This window comes from Hibiscus syriacus, unplaced genomic scaffold, assembly GCF_006381635.1.
Source record: "Hibiscus syriacus cultivar Baekdansim isolate YM2019G1 unplaced genomic scaffold, ASM638163v2 tig00110597_pilon, whole genome shotgun sequence".
Classification (NCBI taxonomy): domain Eukaryota; kingdom Viridiplantae; phylum Streptophyta; class Magnoliopsida; order Malvales; family Malvaceae; genus Hibiscus; species Hibiscus syriacus.
In genome coordinates, this window is record NW_024062795.1 from 6,858,319 (window position 1) to 6,878,260 (window position 19,942).

The 19,942-nt window shown below is 32.4% G+C and overlaps 1 protein-coding gene and 1 pseudogene across 1 annotated transcript; both read right to left on the reverse strand.

Annotated features, from left to right (window-relative positions):
• Positions 1–772: 772 nt before the first annotated feature.
• Positions 773–8,685, reverse strand: LOC120134223 (annotated as a pseudogene).
• Positions 8,686–12,316: 3,631 nt separating this feature from the next.
• LOC120134215 lies at positions 12,317–15,474 on the reverse strand. Its single transcript, XM_039150690.1, has 7 exons — positions 15,124–15,474; positions 14,953–15,039; positions 14,652–14,870; positions 14,366–14,530; positions 14,225–14,278; positions 13,811–13,957; positions 12,317–12,801 (listed from the first exon to the last, which is right to left on the reverse strand). Exons 1-7 carry the CDS (start codon positions 15,361–15,363, stop codon positions 12,424–12,426), a joined length of 1,290 nt encoding a protein of 429 aa, XP_039006621.1. The 5' UTR covers positions 15,364–15,474; the 3' UTR covers positions 12,317–12,423.
• Positions 15,475–19,942: the final 4,468 nt, after the last annotated feature.

Here is a 19,942-nt window from a genome sequence, read left to right on the forward strand (position 1 = left end):
ACTTCACAAGGTTAAAGACTAAACAATTTAGCAGTATTGGCAACAACCGAATGAATTTACTAAGCAATCTAAGTGAAATGGTTAATCTATATATTGAAATTACCAGTAAATTTATCATCAATTTAAATATGAAAAATCTAATAATAATTCAAAAATTTCAAAATAAAAATAATTAAAAAAATAACCCTCGGTGGTTGATTTTTCATTTGTGGCCGTGAATGGTTGTGAGGGTGGCTCTGAGAGATGGAGATAGAGGAGGGTCACCGGATATGGGAACAGATGTCGCCGGAGATGGGGACGGATGTCGCCGTAGAGAGTGAGAGATAGAGATGGGATTGAGTTGTGATTTAGGGTTTTAGGTTATGAGTTACGATTATATTGTTTACATTTGTGTTGCGAAATTAATATTGTGTTTCGAATTCGAAAATAAAATTTGCTTTGCGAAAATAAGCGCTCTTTGCGAATTTGACTTTTTTGTTGCGAATTTGACTTCTGAGTTGCGATTTACATATTTGCGTTACGAATTGGGAAAATCGCGTTGCGAATTTGTTGGTCATTTTCGTAAATCCAAAAAAAGTTTGTTAAAATCGTATATTATAAGACATTTTCGGTCACTGAAGTTATTTTCTAAAAAAAATACACATAACACTAAGCTAAGCTTATGATTGTCCAACACATAACTACAACTTAATGACAAAGAAATCTAATTAATGCTACAATTACACCCCAAAATGGGTGAAGATGAATGAAGTGATTGAAATAGTAAATGTGTGCTAAAGAATAATATTATCATTATTAGCTAGGGAGTGGTTGATTTGGTAAAGTTGGTGGACTCTGCCTGAAAACATGCTTTCTGCAACGCTCAAATATACTGTCATATATCAAATCAAATCGAACTCCTGCTCTTTCTCTGTTCACTATGAACAATATGTGATCCGCCTCTTCAATGATCTTGTAATACCTGCAACAATCATCCATTATGCATTTAGGACTGTTCAATCATATAAAAAAATCGATTTCATCAAGTTTACGACGGTGGAAATGAAATGAATAATACTAACCATGTGCCTGGCTGTAAAAGTAGGCAATCGGAATCATCGACAACCAACCGGCTCGGATGTTCGTTCGGCAGACGAGGGTGAGTCATCGATATCGTGTTCAGAGCTCCATCATTGTCCTGCCAATTCTCATCCCTGCAAAATACTCACAGAAACTTCATCAAAAACACCATAACTCCATAATCCCAACATAAAACAAACATCCATGCACATGAACAAGTTGATGTAGTAGATCGAACCTATTGCCTTTGTAAGGGGGAGGAACATCAGAGGGATGTCGCCATTGGCTCATCTGCAGTACTCGTATAGAGAGCAACGGGTGTATACCAAGAATGCCGGACGGGACGGGACCGTCACGCGGAGGATCTTCCTGGTGCGCTTGGTAGCGTAGCTGAAATAGAATGTGTCGGGGAATGTCTGAAGACGGCTGTTCATTTCCATCGATCCTTGAATCGTGAGATCGGGAAGGATCCAATCTCCGGTGACAAACGGACCTGCATTGCCCAACAGGCAATCAACAAGACCCCAAAGTCCCATTTTTTTCCTCGACATGTTGAAATGATCGAACCCGAAATTGTAGTAAGCCTTTAGCCAGGGGATATCTAACCAGTCATAGATTATAACTCCTATGCGACATAGCTGAAGCAGACTCACAGGTTTCATCGTTTTCCCATTGTCCGGCCTGCAAAAAAAGATCGAAATTCAATATAAAAAAAAGAAGCAGTTTTCGACTAGCCGAAGACGATGGCGTAGAGGGAATGTTGGTAATGCTCAATTTGTAACAGTTTTTTAAAGGTTTTTAATTCTATGATTAATAGAATTAAATTGTGATTTGGAAGTGACTATTTTGCCCTCACTATTTAGCCTATAAATAGAGGGTAATTTCATTCACTTTGAGATATCCCAAGCAAACATTTGCTTTGAAACACTCCTATCTTTTGAGTGTTGTTTGAGTTGAGAGAAGAGCAATACCACCAAGTTCACTCCAGTTTTCGGGTGTACGAATTCTTGGAGAGCCGTGTTAACCTCAGGGGGTTGTTCGTCCATTGTAGCGATTACACACATCGGGGCGAATTTGCTTCTAAGGCAGTGGATTACCACGACACAGTTATCATTCTGATTGATTATTTTATTTAATATTTTCCAGTCAATGCTAACGCCTCGTTTTGCAGCAGTCTATTTGACCAACAATTTAGAAGCAAATTCCAAATATTGTTGCAAAACTCATTCGAACAACTAATGAGGAAGTTGTTGAACTTGATTGAGAATACTGATGGTGTTCAGAAATATTCGTGAATTTCAAAATGGTTGAAAGAAAATGAGAAGTCTCATTGGCAGGCTGGAAAAATTCGTAAGTTACAAAGGATGCTATTATTAAAGGTAATAATATTATATCCTTTAAAATCAAGTATACGTTTCCTAGTTTTAATTTAATGTTATAATGTTCTTTAAAGCAATTTGATAAATGTTTAACCACATGGAATTGCTTTTAATACATTAAAACAATGGAAATGATTACTTACGGTTTTTTGGTATTTGAATTGCAAATATGATTTAATATGTTTCATGGGGCCATTAATTGATGCAATTATAATTACTAGTGCTTTAGGAAGGTTACAAAACGTATAGAACGTTTTCCCTTACAAATATCAAATAATTGTTTTTTGATTCGGTTAACTAGTAAAATATTTGAGTAGACAATTCATATTCTTTGAATTGTTTTTAGCTTTATGACAATGGTAAAAGCTTATTGCATGATTAATTGAAATAATAAATTCTTTGGATGGTTAATTTTGTGGAAAAATTAATAATTGTTTCACTAATTGGAGATGTTATCTTAGTAGATTAATTATAAAATGTAATTGATTTATTTGTTTTAGCCATAACGGTTTTTGTAATGATAAGGAAGGATTTTGAATTTTTTGATTTTAAAAAAAAAATCATTAATATGCTATTAAATTATAGCATTTGAAGTAGTTTTATGGTTATTTAAATCAATTGTAACGGTTATGACTTTAAAATTTGTTGGTTAAAATACTTTAAAGTTATGCATGATTACACATTTATTGATGGGGGTTTCATGACATTTAATCTTATACATGAATGCTGATTGTAGCCATTATATGATCTAAATGTTTTAAGTTTCAATAGTAGATTGAACGATTTATTAAATAACTATATAAATATTAGTTGATAGCTATATAAATGTTAGTATTTTTAAACGTTCAATTTTGAAACTTGCATGATATAATCAAGAAGTGACATATCTATAATGTTATGAACATTCACATTTTGATATGAGAGATAATGCATGTATGATATTTGTTTCATGTGGAAATATGAAATTATTTATTTTCATGTGGGAGTAAGATTATTCAGTTTCTGAATATTAAGTTGAAAATAATGAAGATGATGATGCAAAGAATGAAGTTGCATGCATGGTGAGAATGAACAAGTCTATTTGGAATTGTGATTCTACCTGTGAGGTCAGATTGTTTAGACTTGTTGCCTGTTAATTCATGCCTTTTAAATACATGAATTAGATTGCATGAGCCTTTAAGATAGTCTTTAAAACTCAGTGGATACTATAAAATGAGATAAAACCACTATTAAAGACTAAGGTAGTACTACTAAGGCTAAGGCAGTAGTTTGAGCCCAAAATTTATATGCTTAATAAGATACTATTGTGAGTAAAAGTATCAAGCATAATTCTTTAAAGAGATCTTATTTAAAGAAAGAGAAAATTCACAAATGATTTATTGGAAAGAAGTGTGATGAGTATGAAAGTGCATGTCTAGGATTGGTTCTATGAAGACTTGGTACTTAAGCGTGCCTAGTGCACCACCTCTCTTTCATAGAAACCTACCTGGTGCATTGTTCATTACTATGCTCACTATTCCAATACTATGACAAGATAAAAACTCTTACAAACTTAGTGCAGAAGTTAAAAGAGTAGAGATTAATTTGGTTGAGCGGAATACCAAATTTAGTCATAGTAAATAAAATATATGATGATCTCTTTAAGGCTAATATGTTGAATATCATGAATGAGTATATGATATAATCTATTGCTACTAAAAGTGTGTTGTAGCTATTAAATCTCTTTAAGTGATTTTCCTAAGTAGAGGAAAGAAAAGAGATTATCTATTTCAGTTGTGCTAAAATCTCTTGTTTTAAACTTGAGATCATTTTTTCCTGATGTTAAGAAAAAATCGAAATTCATTTTGAATGAGGAAAAGTCATAAAGAATTTCATATTGGTTTATGCATTTTAATCTTAATGATTTGTAACTTCTCAAAACTTTGAGAATTTAATTATGTGTAAACAAAACTTGAGTTTGTTAAAATATAGTTTTATGGCTAAAACTCATAACAAACTTTACTCTAGTATGATTGAGTATTTGTTTACACGTTTTACAAGACACTTATAGATATCCTAAAATGTTAGAAATGTGGGGGTGTCTTAAAATGTAGATTAAATGCATAAACTCAAATAGAAAATATTCTATCAACTTCTTCTAGTATTCCTGCTAGGCCTTCTCAAGAAATTGATTTCGAGACTAGAAGAAGTAAAAGGCTATTTGGACCAAATTTTATCACTTCCTTTATTTCTGAGATAAATGATTTAGACTCTCTTTCTGATCATATAGCTTAAATATTATATAAGGATCCTAAAAAGGCTATAAGATCTATCGATACTAGTTCTAGAAAAGCGCTATTAATGATGAACTAGAATCGATAATGTCTAATCATACTTGGGAATTAATTGACTTGCCTAGAGGATTTAAACCAATCTGTAGCAAATGAATCTTCTTGAAGAAAATGAGACCAGATGATTTGATCCAGTGGTATAAGGCAAGGCTAGTTGTCAAAGGGTTCACTCAAAAGTTTGTTTTAAACTACTTTGATTCTTACTCTCCCATTATGAACATCTCAACGATCCGTGCATTATTTGCACTAGCCTCCATTCATAAGTTGCAAGTACATCAAATGGATGTTAAGACTGCATTTTTGAATGGAGATCTAGATGAGGAGATCTATATGAGAACAATGGTACAAGAAATTTCATAAAACTATACTTAGTTTTGGTTTTGTTGTGAATGGTTCGGATGCTTGCGTGTATTCGATGATGTTTGATACTGATTGCGTCATCATAAGTTTTGTATGTTGATGACATGTTGATTTTCAGTTCTAACATTGAGTCCATTAACAAAACAAACGGTTTCTTGTCCACTAAATTTGAGATGATGGATCTGGGAGAAGTTGATGTAATCTTAGGTGTCAAAATTACTGAAAAGGGATTTTCTTTATGTCAAGCACACTATCTTGAGAAAGTGTTAAAGAAATTTGACAGTTTTGACGTCGTCCCTGTTCAAACTCTTGTGACACTAGCATATATCTCTTTAAGAATAAAGGAAGTAGCGTTTCCCAAACATAATATGCTAAATTAATCAGAATTTTAATGTTCTTAAAGAACTATACTCGGCCTGATATTGCTTATACTGTGAGTAGACTAAGTAGATATACTCATAATCCGAGTGGTGAGCACTGGATTGCTCTTAAACGCTTACTGAAGTATCTTAAGGGTACTTTGGATTGGAAACTTGAATTTTTTGGCTTTCCTGCGGTACTAGAAGGATATTGTGATGCCAACTGGGTTTCTGATAATGATGAGGTAAGCTCTACGAGCGGGTATGTTTTTACTTTGGGTGGAGCAGCAATCTCATGGAAATCATCAAAGCAGACTTGTATTGCTCGTTCTACCATGGAGACAGAGTTTATAGCTCTTGACCTAGCTGGGCAAGAAGCCGAGTGGCTCAGAAGATTGTTAGCAGATATTCCGTTGTGGGGAAGACCGACTCCTTCAGTTTCATTGTTGTGTGATTCACAAGCTGCGATATGTGTGGCTAAGAACCAAGCTTACAATGGTAAGAAAAGACACATTCGCATAAGACATGAATCAGTTAGACACTTAATAAAGAATGGAGTGCTCTCTTTAGAGTATGTGAAGTCGGAAAGGAACCTAGCAGATCCGTTTACCAAAGGGTTAAGTCGGAAGCTGGTCCTAGATTCGTCGAGGGGGATGGGCCTAAAGCCCATTGGTTGAGGAATTCATGGTGGATACCCAACTTAGTTATCTAAGTTCCATGTGGTCAAACGAAACCATGAAAAGACTCATAGTGCACATTCCTACTACCTATCCCTATGATGAATAATGTGCATGCCCAGGATGAGCTTAATTGCTCTTAATAAATTCATAGCCCAGGCTTTGGGTGGTCTTAGTGAGAAAGACTTGATGAATTTACCGATTTTGGTTGAATATCTATTCTTAATAAGTTCATAACCCAGAGTTGAGTGGGTAGTTCTAATCGCGAAGGACTAGATGAACTTATCGCTTGAGAGGATGAGTTTTATTAAACTCTTAATGAATTCAAACCCAAGAGGTTCCTAGTAAAAATGACATATTGAATGGGAGTTCCTAGTGAGAATGACATATTGAATTCACCGAATTATGAGGCTGAATATTTATTCTTAATGACTTCTTATCCCAGAGTTTGGGTGGTTCATTAATAATGAACTTGAAGAAAGTCACCATACCCTTTGTGAGGTTGAGCTATTATAAAAGCTCTTAATTATTTCATAGCTCAGTTTGAGTGGTTTATGTTGATATAAATTTGATGAAATAACCTATGTAAGTGAGAAGGATTAGCCACCTTCTATGAAAAACGTTGGGCCGTTTTTCTAGTACACTTATTAGAATCCTGAGGAAAGAGGGCTAAACATATATACGCTTTTGTATATATTCTTTGTAGACACATCGAGAACTTTGATGGATGAAGGGGTTAGTTGTGTGTTATGAGTTTACCCCAATCTTAGAAAGTTCCAGACTAGTTTCACTTATCTAAGAGAATGATTGCTCATCATCACTATGTACTAGTTCCAGATACGTTCACTAGTGCTTAAGCAACTAATCTCGCTATTGCTCTTCTCATGTTTTTACTTCATTGCTCTCATCTTTACGAAAGAATTCTTTCGCATTAGTGGGGGAATGTTGGTAATGCTCAATTTGTAACACTTTTTTAAAGGTTTTTAATTCTATGATTAATAGAATTAAATTGTGATTTGGAAGTGACTATTTTGCCCTCACTATTTAGCCTATAAATAGAGGGCAATTTCATTCACTTTGAGATATCCCAAGCAAACATTTGCTTTGAAACACTCCTATCTTTTGAGTGTTGTTTGAGTTGAGAGAAGAGCAATACCACCAAGTTCACTCCAGTTTTCGGGTGTACGAATTCTTGGAGAGCCGTGTTAACCTCAGGGGTTGTTCGTCCATTGTAGCGATTACACACATCGGGGCGAATTTGCTTCTAAGGCAGTGGATTACCACGACACGGTTATCATTCTGATTGATTATTTTATTTAATATTTTCCAGTCAATGCTAACGCCTCGTTTTGCAGCAGTCTATTTGACCAACAGGGAACATGCTGCATACCGTCAAAATAAGTTCTGGTAGTGCCATTGAAAGCCCCGGATAAGGATGTTATACTTAAAACCCAGTGCTCGGAAGTTTTCTCATACCCTTTGAATTCCTGGGGAAACACAACAAAATCATACAATGACGAGAATGAAGTTCATGCACCATTGTTTTTCATATGAAAGGGAGATTTAGTAACCTTATTGGCAAGCATCTGTTGCAAGACACGAACGACCTGAGCACCGGCTGAATGGCCGACGAAGTGAATCGGGTGATCTTCATCCCATTCTGGATAATGCCCTACATCGATATGGAAAACGAATATATATATTGTTCGAATTTAGGTCAAACTCTAACCATAACCAAATACAAATCCGGGATATTTTCTGCTTGCCTTGTTCATAAACTCGTCCAAACTGGGAGTGGCCATAAGCTTTACTGTGTTTCTTCACCATAATCAACTCGTCCTCCTTTCAAATAATAGAACAATTCACGTGCCCTGTAAAACCAACAAAATCCCATATGACAAAATGCACAAAGAAGAACATAAATGGCAAGAATTCATGCTATAAAGAAAGGGCCTACCTATCGTATATGCTGGTAAGAGATCCTAAATCAGGCAAAAGAACTCTCTAATCTTTCTTCTCTACTACAGCAAAATATGAAAAACTTCTTAGTTTCTGCAAAACAACAGATCAAAAATTCCAGCTTTAAACTAAAGCCCCAGATCATGAACATAAAAAAACATAACAATATTAAAAAGAAGAAAAAAAAAAACATATTCCTTTGCCAAATCCAAAAATGCCATGAACCAATACAATAGCAGGCAGATGATCCACATTGGTTCTATTGTGATCTTCTCTTTGGACTACTAAATTAGCATTAGGCTTAAAAAACGTTTACTTAAATTCTGAGAAAGATTCCCAGCGACGGCTGTGCTAAATATATACAATCCATACAACATGTGAACCAATGAACTGATAACCAGCTCGGCTAATTGCAAAGCATAAATCCACCATCTTATCATCTTCTAAAAATTCAAAAAGAAGAGCCTTCTTCTCCTCCTCCTCCTTGAAAAGCCCAAAAGGAAAAGAAAAAGAAGGCTCTTCTCTGAATAGAAAACAAGAATAATGTATAGACAAAAGGGCTAAAATCCTTCAATGATATATGATACTACCACAGGGGGGTCAAATATTTGTTATTGTTTTTGGTTATTTTCTGTTGTTATGACTGCCATTCATGGGGAATTCAGTTTCAAACTTCGAGAAAAAATGGTTTCTTTTTCCCAAAAATTCATCGTCGATTCCAAATATACAAAAGTGGCCAATGGGAAGCCAAATTGGGGATTTGTAGATGTCATATGTCCTGCTGGCAAAGCCTCCATCTCCATCGCCACCACCCCCTATCAAATTGTGCACTTTATCTTCCTTTCCACGATTGAAGTAATGGGTCCCCACTAAATTATGGGAAAGATAAAGATGGAATATTAAATTCCCAATCCATTTAAAGAAAACCCAGAAATCTCTTGCTTACTATTTTGTTGATAAATTTAGAAACCCATAAATTAATCAATGCTGAAACGGATGTTTGTTTGACGTTCAATTCACCAACGAGAAAACCCAATTAAAAAATAAATAAAGTATGCAAATGACTAATATATTTTTAAGTAGAAGTATAATATATTCATTGGTCAAATAAAATATTATTAATAACGTCTTGCTATATGCATACATACATTCATATTTATCATAAGTAAAATAAAATGGTGATCGACTAGTGATAAGCAAGAGTGTGAACAATTGAGGCAACAACATATAGAGATGAATCATTCTGATGTCTCAAAGCATCAAACATAAAGGAGGAAAACTTGAAGAATATCTAGAATGAACAAATGAAAAACGAATCATCCTTTAACCGTAATCTCGTCCGCCACATATATATGAGAACCAACAGAATGTCATATGCAAACGAACAAAGAAATCTGTATCGAAAAAACAAGCAATCGTGAAATTCGAAGAATTATGGACCAATGGAAGAAACATGCACTAAGAGTCTAAAAACGCCGATAACCATGATATCATTTACTAGAAAAAAGACCAAAAGAAAATATTATTTTAAATATATTAAATATAACTGAAAAAATAAACTTAAACAACAATCAATTAAAAAAAATAAAAATGACATGAAAGTGGCCGGAGGAGACCCCCTCCACTGGCCTTAATGAAAAGCTTGTGGTAACTGCCAAAAAGTTAACTGCGACAGAGGTTTTCTATTAGTAAATGACTAGTAAATTTGAATTAATAGGATAAATTCATATATCTAATTAAAAAAAAAAGTCAAGTACACAAATTACATCTAGACTATAAAATATTATTTTATTAAATTTTTAATTATTAAAAGTTACAAAATGATCACCTACTATTGAGTGCATCGACTATTAAAAGTTATAAAATGATAAATCAACTATTTATATGTTTCAAACTCGTTCTTTTTCTGTTTGAGTTGGATGTTAACATGTTGACTGAGATATGATAGTAGTTTGAGATCCTATGATCATATTTTAGCATATCTCACTCAACATGTTAATATTCAACTCAAACTGCCGTCAATTTTTTTAACGAAAAATGAAGAGTTTGGAACATATGAATAGTCGGGTGATCATTTTGTAACTTTTAATTGTCGAATGACTCAACAAAATAACATCTTACAGTCGGATGACCATTTTATAACTTTTAATAATTTAAAACTCAACAAAGCAACGTCTTATAGTCTCACGTACTTTACCCATAAAGATGATATCAAATGAAAACTAAATTTATGTATTTAATTTAACTAAAAAACTTTAAATACTAAATTAACCCTTAAAGTCAAAATTCACATACTAAAATGCATATTGAACCTATTATTTTTATGGAATTGTCTTGGTATTTTCTTACTTGTTCACCACTTGATCATGCATCTTCTAATCCGTTATTGAAATAATATGCGTTGTTACGGATATTATATTTAAACATATATTATTATTTTTAATTATTAAATAATAATAATAAAAACAATCACGCCCCACCTCCATATCGCGTCTATAATAAATGATTAATTCATTTATTATTAACGTTCTCCTAAGAGATAAATAATTAATCATGTATTTTATTTTTATGAACTAAGTTTGAATTTCGATATCATAATTATGCGAGAGATAAATAATTAATTATAAACTTTATTTTACTTTTAGGAATTAAGTTTGATTTTTGATTCTATAATTATGGGATAAAACGACGATTTAAAAGTAAAATAATTAAACATAAGTATTAACATTATGATATAATAAAAATAAAAACAAGGTATTATTTTAAGCCCAACACTTCACAAACCCACTCCTTATTCCGGTCCATGAAGTAGAAACTAAAGTTAAATGTTTCCGAACCCAAACTTGAGAGTTAATTTTAAGAGACGTGTTAAATTCTAAATTTTAACTATTAAATCTTAAATAATAAGATGGACTCAAATTGAACTTTATGTCAAAAACTCTATAAATAATAAAGTTATATGTTTCCGAATTCAAAATCTTTTATTAGTTTTAAGAGATATTATGGGTTTAGAAATCGGATCTCAATATTTATAATTTTTTATTATTTTGAATTATTCTGATGCCTAAAGCAAACCTAATTTCCCCCCTTTTGTTTGTAGGCAAGTTGAGCCCATGTGGTCCAATTTGCTTGTCTTGTGTGACAAAGATGGTTAAGATAGAGGGGGACAGCGATACAATTCAAGTGATGAGTAAATTTCAAGCTTCTTCAAGTCTACCTTCTATGTTCGTGTTTTGTCCCTTTATTCCCCTTACATTACATCAAATACTTCTAGCATTGCGTGAAGTATAGTTCAACTATTCTATTTAAACCATAAACAGAAGCATGCTAATACGAAGTATCACACATATCCGGTACATTGACAGTAAATCGAATGAATATATATTATCGAAAGTTTTTAAATATAAATTTAATGAACGTTTTATAGTTATGTGTCATTATCTAGTTTAATAATACTATCGAATATAAATTTTATTATAAAACGGTCATCGTCAACCTCCGACAATTTGGTAAGCTGAATGCTGCTACTGGGGATCCATCAACAAAATCTGCAACTGAACAACTTTGCCAATTTCAGCTGAATGCATGCCTCTCTCCTTCTTCATACTCTCATCATTTCCCATGTATTTTGCTTGTAGTTGAAGTTTGTGTTTTGATTTCAATGAATGCTTGATTTTATTAATAGGACCACTAACTCTCTTTTTTCATGACCTTAAATCATGATTTCTCAGTTGAGAGTAAGGAGTATTGGGATAGTCGCATCCTTTCAAAGTTATAAATTTATATATAATTTAGATATTTTCTTTATATTATCTTCTTATGATTTAGTTTACTTGTAACAATTCGTGCTAATATTACAACTTAACGAAATCCAACGTTAAAGTTTATATATTTAATTATAAATAGATAATTTCTAAGTGAAGTATCGCGACTAATTTCAACAAAAACAAATTTAAAAAAAATGATTTCTCGGTTTATCATCATTACTTGTTTCATGTTATTAATAATATCCAGTTATAAATTATGTCTATTTCCATCATTATGTATAATTGGATCCACAAGCCATACTTATTTCACTATAATATTCCACTATTTTCCCAAATTTACACAAAAAGTCCCTAAAAATGCTATAATTAACTCAACAAAAATGGGATTAACAACAAGGAAAATAATTACTATAAAATTTACCCCAAAAATACCCAAACTCACTCATCAATGATCTTCTCAAGAAACCCAACAAGTATTAAAAAAAACTATATAATTTCTTTTAAATTAAAAATTCCATCAAATACCCTTGTCTTTAAGGGCACTTCACATTTCTCCCAGGTCCTCCATAGTAAAAATAATTGCCCCAAACTGCATTGATCCCTCCTTGGATATCATAGCAACCGGGATGATCTGCAAGCACCTTAAGGTTTGGTAATGGGATTAAGTTATTGTCCCAATCAACAACTTGCAAATTTCGAAAATACGAGGCTTTTCCGAAGCCTTCGCTGGCGAAATGGCCGCTGCCCATCTCGGTCGATGTGTGGGAACCTCCCGGGCTCGAGTTTACAACTTCTCCTCCGAATTGTACCATGCTAGCATGGTCCCTTAGGTGGGTGAACAAGAATGATGGCCAATATCCTACGAGAATCCCCGATCCGAATTCGAGCCACCAATTACCGTGCTTTGGATCCTGCACCAAATATGTATGTGATACTCGTTTGTCGACTTGAACTTAATGAATATTCTTGTGACTATCGAACACGAAAAATTTTCATAAAGAAAAGGGAAAGATTGATGTGGTAAATTGGGAAAGAAAGTGGAGGGGTCAGTGCACCATTGAGGTCTTTTTTTACTTGGAAAAGAATAGAATCTTGCAAAGCAAAAGAAAAGCTGTGGAGAATTACAAGCATTTGGGGGGATTAACAGTGTACGCGGGCGAAGTGCATGAAATGAATAGAGCTTGCCATATTGCAATCCACAATGCTTTTTGCTTATGATTTTACTTTATGCAACCCGCATTTTTTTTAGTGTCATCTCGCATACTGATTTTAGTTATTAAAATTTTAAATTTATTAAATTATTGTAATAAGTATAAAAATAAATAAATTTAATAATTATTTTATAATAGTTTAATAAATTTAATGATCATTTTATAATTTTTGAAATTTTAGTGATCAAAATGATCATTTGAACATAATTTAATGACCTCTAGTATATTTTACTCTTGACAAAAAATACAACTGGATTTATTAGTCTAATTCTATGAAGGTCCCTCTATTTTCCAAAATATGTATTTGAGATCTTGATGTCAACTCTTTTTTGTTAGTTCCGTCAAATAGTTTGACCAGAGTTATTTTCTTAATCATATGACGACATAACATATGTATATCTTAGCATTTTTTTTCGTACTATTGATAAATTTTTATATATTTAAATAAATAAAAGGAGAAAAATAAATATTATTTATTCCATTATAAAGAAAATATCAAACTATGAAAAATAGATCATTTCAAATAATTTGACAGAATTGACGAAAAAAAGTTGATATTAAGACTAAAATACACGATTCAAAAGTATGAGTAAAAAAATATAAAAATGTAGTAATTAAAAATTTTAATACAGGGACCTTCTATGCAATTATTCTAAATTTTTCTACTTTATTTATAGTTGAAATTAGTATAATAACTGTAAGGTGGTACCTTCCAAACCAAGAGGCTGATATCAAATTGTCCACCACCATAGGATGATGTTGGCGAGATTGCAGCTCCAATGGCAACCTTATTATTAGTTTGAACAAAGCCTGAGCACAGCAAATTATAGCACCCTGTTGCTTGGTATGCATCACTCTGCAAACACAACGTTTCATGATAAATCATTATTATTTTTATTTAATCATCGATATTTAATTTATTGACTGACTAATCATAATCGAGTATTGTAGAATTCCATTTATAGAGACAACTATTCTAACCTAATTTTCTTCATTCATAATACCAATATTTGAACTTGTGATCTTGTTTAATACATTATTAATTTGACACGAAATGATGTATCTTAAGCTTCAAGATAGAGCTTAATAAAAAAAAGCTAAGAAAAAGGGAAATTATACTCACGGTCCAATAAGTGAAAAATCTTGGATAATAGTCCCCGTATAGCTCCGGGCTGACCTGCATTAAAAAGGGTATAATTGCAACTTTAGTCCCTCCCATCTGATAAATTTTGAGCAAAACGAGGTTTATATATGATCCACATACCTGCCAGCCAGCTTCGATGGTGTTGAGATCGTCGCCGAATGAACCGGAGATGACCCACAATTGTGATAAGCTGAATTCGTATTGATTAGTGACATTTGGTGCCCACACGTTTATGCTTGCTTTAGCTCCGTAGTATTCATCTCCACTCACGTACCCAACTGCATGCTGTAATCCAATATTAACTTATGTATTAGTATTTGATTGAGGAGAATTAGTGGCATTAATCCATGAAATTACCCTCCTCTCTAAGCAAAGAAAAGTAAACAACTAGTTCAGTGGCACCTACCTCGTGACCATCGTTAGTTGTGTCTCTTCGAACAAGTTTCGCGGATTTCTTGCCGAAACTCGCGACGGAACTAGCCCTCAACATGTCTTGTTCGGTCGTTCTTCTGATCGGAATCGTCCCTTCCGGACATGTTTCACCCGATCTTCTCCATAACTGAAAATCTTCTGCTGCCATCATCATCCTTTTTGGATTATGACCATTTGGTCTCTCTGGTGGAACCTGCCAATCCAAATCCAATGTTCACATAGGAAAGAGAAACAAGACAGAAACTGATTCATGGTAGTAAAATTTGATGATTTACCAACGGTTTTCTTCCTTTTAATTGAGTATGATCGAAAGCTGGTTGATGTCGCAGTAACACACAATCAATAACATCACCATCCGGACTCTGCACCATCAAAACAATGGCGTATTTAGTATTTTATACAGAAGAAAATAGAACAAAAACAGAGGCTTTCGTTAGATGAATTGCCTGTATCGTCTTCAGAGCCGGCTTGTTGATCTTTCTGAGACTTTCCCTTACTATTTTCAACTTCTGCAACTCTTCTTGTGGCCGCAAAGTTTGGTTCTTTGCATGGGGATCGTCGGTTTCCCGAGCGGTATGAATCGGAGAAGAAACAAGGAGAAAGAATACAAAAAGAGGTACGATGGATGAGATTTTACAACAGCAAGAAGCCATTGTTGTTGTTTCTTGGCCTATGTTGGTTTCCATTAGTGTATATTATCGCCGTCTTCGATCGAAACAACACCATTTTCTTTTTACACCATTGCCAAATCTCTTGAAAAAAACAACACTCGAAAGGATTGAACTTGTTCTAAGTAGACATTGTGGTGATTAGAGAAATGAAGGGGGAATTGAGTTTTCTTAAAGTTTAGGCCATGTGGGACTGCTGATATAAATACTTGCGTATAGTGATGAAATCATGCTTAGGGTATTAAAAAAAGGAATTTTCTTGGAGAGAGAGGGAAAGTGAAGTGGGAAGAGGTGTGTTTCCAGTCTCCAATACAAGGACTGAAACTTTAGCTTTTTTGTGTTTAATTTCAAAAGGGGAAAACAAAAAAGAAAATGGGTATTGAATTTCTGCTGTTGTTTGCTTGGGTTTGTGAGGACAAATGGGAATTATAAACTTGATTTTCTGGTTTTCCAATGTTGTTTGCTTTACTCTTAGCCTCTTCTCTTTCTCATTTCCCTATAACTTCTCCATGTAAGCTTACTCCTTGGGATGGGTACTCATCCAAATCCATCAGATTTTGATTCGATTCAATCTTATAAGGACAATATTTTTAAAAATATTATATTAGAATCGAATCAGGTCAAGTTAGAGTTTTAGGTGAAAAAAACTACTTGAGAATAATAGTATAATTGATCTTTTTATAGAGATAATTATTATAATATCCATTTATATATATATATATATATTTTCAATTAGGTCTATATTTTACCTAATAAAATGAGAATTATATATATATATATCGAGTCAGATTAGATCAGATATAGAAATTTATCTCTAAAATTGAGTTAATTATCAAATCAGATAGAATCTCTCTAAATTTGGAACGAATCAAATAATAGATGAAAAGATATAAATAATACTTAAATCAAACCCAAATCGGTCAAAAACTTAATCATACCCAACCCATACCCATAACCCATCCCTACTTACATACATTAAAACTAAAAGATGGAAGTTAAACTTTACCCAAACTATTTAATACTCTTTAATTATTACCATTAATTTTCTGCGGTTTAGATAATTTGACATTAACACACCAAAAAATAAAAAAGATGGAAACAAGTTGTTGATAACAGCACAGTAATCAATATGTGCCTGAATTCGGAAATAGGTATAAAACTATAAATGGAGCTTAGATCAAAGTTTAAGATAGATTTAAGTTATTTTATATCAAAAGATTTAAAATTTATCGAATATTTAAATTTAAAAGTTGAAAAGAATAAATATCTTACTTAATTAATATTTAAAAAAAGAGAGAGCTTAATGTGTTATTATGCTAAAAGTTTTGGGAGGTCATAGTAAGATAATGGATTCTAGTATGCTTAAGCGTGTAAAAGTTTACTTATTGGATAAAAGTAAGATTAGAAGTGATTAAAATATAATAAAAGGATTAAATTGCATTAAACATATAGCAGAGGGACCTTTTATAAAATTTGTTGACATTCAGCACGCGCACTTGGTTTTGTGGACTGCGATTGCAATTTGCATGCCTATAATTTTATATTGTGCTGCTGCTGTTGTTATTTCATTGCATGAAATTCGTCGGCCCATTCATGGTCTCATATTCCTGCTGCCTTGGAGTTGGTTGCCTTGAGCCTTGATTTACCTTCTGTAAATTATATTTTTTTGTTAACGTTCCTATGTATATCTCTATTGTCATTCTTCGGTATTAGAAATTTCAAAATCTTTATTTAGATTTTCTTAAATATCTTAAGATTCATTTAAAGATAATCTCGTTATTTTCTGCATTTGACTATAATATCTCAATATGACCGTTATCAATTTCTCACCAACTAAATATACTATCTGCCAGTATAATCTATCTCATCTATCAAACTCATCAATAGTTATAAACTTTAAGAGTGACACCAACCATCTTATTATCGGGTGTTAGGGACACATACTCATACAAATAAGGTTGAAAGAGAAGATCTTACACTAATTGTTTATCGTCTTCTTCAATCTTTTTCTCGCATTCCTTCATATCATCACCGACTACAATTTTATCTAATTTTTAAAAAAAATGAATAATCTAAATTTACCACTTTTCTACTCATACCATCGACAAGACTATTGTAGAATTAAGTTGTAATCGGTGTTATATTATTTGCTTCGTCGATTGGTTATACTAATAAATCCTAAGGTCAATTTCATCAAATACAATTAGGAAAGGAAAGAAAAATCAAAGTTGACACTTAAAAATAAAAGGCTGCTAAAGCAAAATATATGCAGACAGCTTTGTAGACAATGGGGACTTCATGCACATGAAGATATTTCACAAAGGAAAAGTATAATGTAGAGCAGTTATTATATTATACAATTATCGAGCATCAAATATATAATTATAATATAAATTTATTGATTCATTTTAGTGGTTTAGAATAATTTGTTCATTTTAACGATCCGGATTCAAATAACGATATTTGTAGAAATAAAATGAAATCTAAGTATAGTTTAAGATGTCATCAAAATTATGATTATAATATAATAAAAAATATAAATGATGAATAAGTATTCACTTCTCAATTCAGATTAAATGTTCGAGTTACAATATTAACAACATACTGTATGAGTTCGGTTTGAAAATAAACATCTTTAATTCCTTCCTCTAAAATTAAATTTAAATTTATAAATTATAATACATTACAATTAAGATAATTTTTTTATTTTTTATTGTTCAACCCAAAACAAAAGTAGAATAGCTATAAAGGGAAACTCCAATTAGACCCCACTCCCACATGAAAAGAAGAGAATAGAATTATGAGCAAGTGTGATATTAATTTTTAAAGCTTACTATTGCATATCATCAATTATATCCCTTATACTCTATTTCATAGTATATATATAATTTAAAAACGCAGACAGCGTATATAACATGGGTAAAGTATACAAATGGCCCATTAACTATAAGACTGTTTTATTGAGTCCGTCGACTATTATAAAACGGTTTTCTAACTATAGAGAGTTGCTTTGTTGAGTCATCGACTACCAAAAGTTACAAAATGGTTATCAGACTATTCATATACTTTAAAGACATCATTTTCTATTAAAAGATTGACAATAGTTTGAGTTAACTGACTGATATATGATAAAATCATATTTTAATAACGTTTATTGGCACCGTTATAGCTTTCAAGCACTAGCTCGACGATACAATGTAAATGGAAACTCGATCCACAAAATACACTTGAAACAATTATGAGATTAGATGTTATCATATCTCAATCAACATGTTAACGTCCAGCTAAGAAGGCTGCCAATTTTTTTTACAGTAAAAGACGGGTTTGGAACATATGAATAGTCGGGTGATCATTTTGTAACTTTTAATAGTCAGAGAACTCAACAAAGGAATGTCCTATATACGAGAATCATTTTATAACTTTTAATAATTGAAGGACTCAACAAAGTAACATTCTATGGTTGGAGGACCCTCTGTGTACTTTACCCATATAATATTTGAATTTACATATAATTGAATTAAGTTTTTATAGTTTTATTTATAATTATTTGTATTTAATTTATTGATTAATTAAATTAGATCAGTATTATAAAGATTTATTACAGGACAATTTTCTTAATTCAATTTGTTTCATTTACAATAACATAATTTTAATCCTTGATTTTATTAAAGATTTAGCGTATTATTTATAAAAATCAACTCGTAGTTAGTGAATTTTCAATAATTAAGCCTGACTTATACTTTAAAATACAAAGATGAGGTATTGAAAGAGTTGAAAAGTGGTGGTTACAAAGGGGATTTAAGCATGCATGAAACATCTATTTATATGGAGCAATGATTTTGTCAAGTTGGAAAATCAAATAGAACCATAAGAAGGGTTTACCAGACATACGACCACTTAAAAGAAAACCGATGTCGTTGACTACACGACTTCTGATTATATTAAGGTCAAATTAAGTTAAACTTTTAAATGGGAAATAATATGTTTTTATAATTATTCTTTTTATGTTCACAAAAGTTAAACTCGAAGCATCCACTCAACCCCACAAACGTTTTGATCAAGGAAAAAAAAGATTTTGGATACAGATTGTGTTTTCCTTGAAAGAAAATTTCTTTTGATGTTGATTTACTTGGATGTTCGGATGCATGCATGAGACTTCATCCCATGCATCATATATTACGATGATTTGTATTTCATAATTCATCATCATGGTGTGGATGATGATGCTGCTGGTATTACCGAGTACATTTTCTGAACGGCAATGGCCTATTCACGTTGCTTTGTCATGGGGACAGCTCATGATAATGATACATAATGATGGCTGCATGCTCATCACTCATCAGGCAGCTTCATCTAATACTTACTTTACTTGCACATGCAGATTGATCATAGCCGGCATTTAAGCCCAAATGTCTTTCAAGTTTCTTAATTGCTTACCTCGTTCCTGTCTTCTTTGTCCCTTGACATTGGATGCGATATAAATTTATTGTATTTTATTTTTAAAAAAAATCATAAGATTATAAATAGAGAAAATAACTTCAGTGACCGAAAATGTCTTATAATATACGATTTTAACTAACTTTTTTTGGATTTGCGA

Coding starts and splice junctions, on each gene's coding strand:
- LOC120134215 (XM_039150690.1), bottom strand. CDS start 15,363: ATGGAAACCAACATAGGCCAAGAAACAACAACAATGGCTTCTTGCTGT. Junction 14,871..14,952: donor TAAAAGGAAGAAAACCGTTG/GTAAATCATCAA, acceptor TTGGATTGGCAG/GTTCCACCAGAGAGACCAAA. Junction 12,802..13,810: donor TCAGCCTCTTGGTTTGGAAG/GTACCACCTTAC, acceptor TATTTGGTGCAG/GATCCAAAGCACGGTAATTG.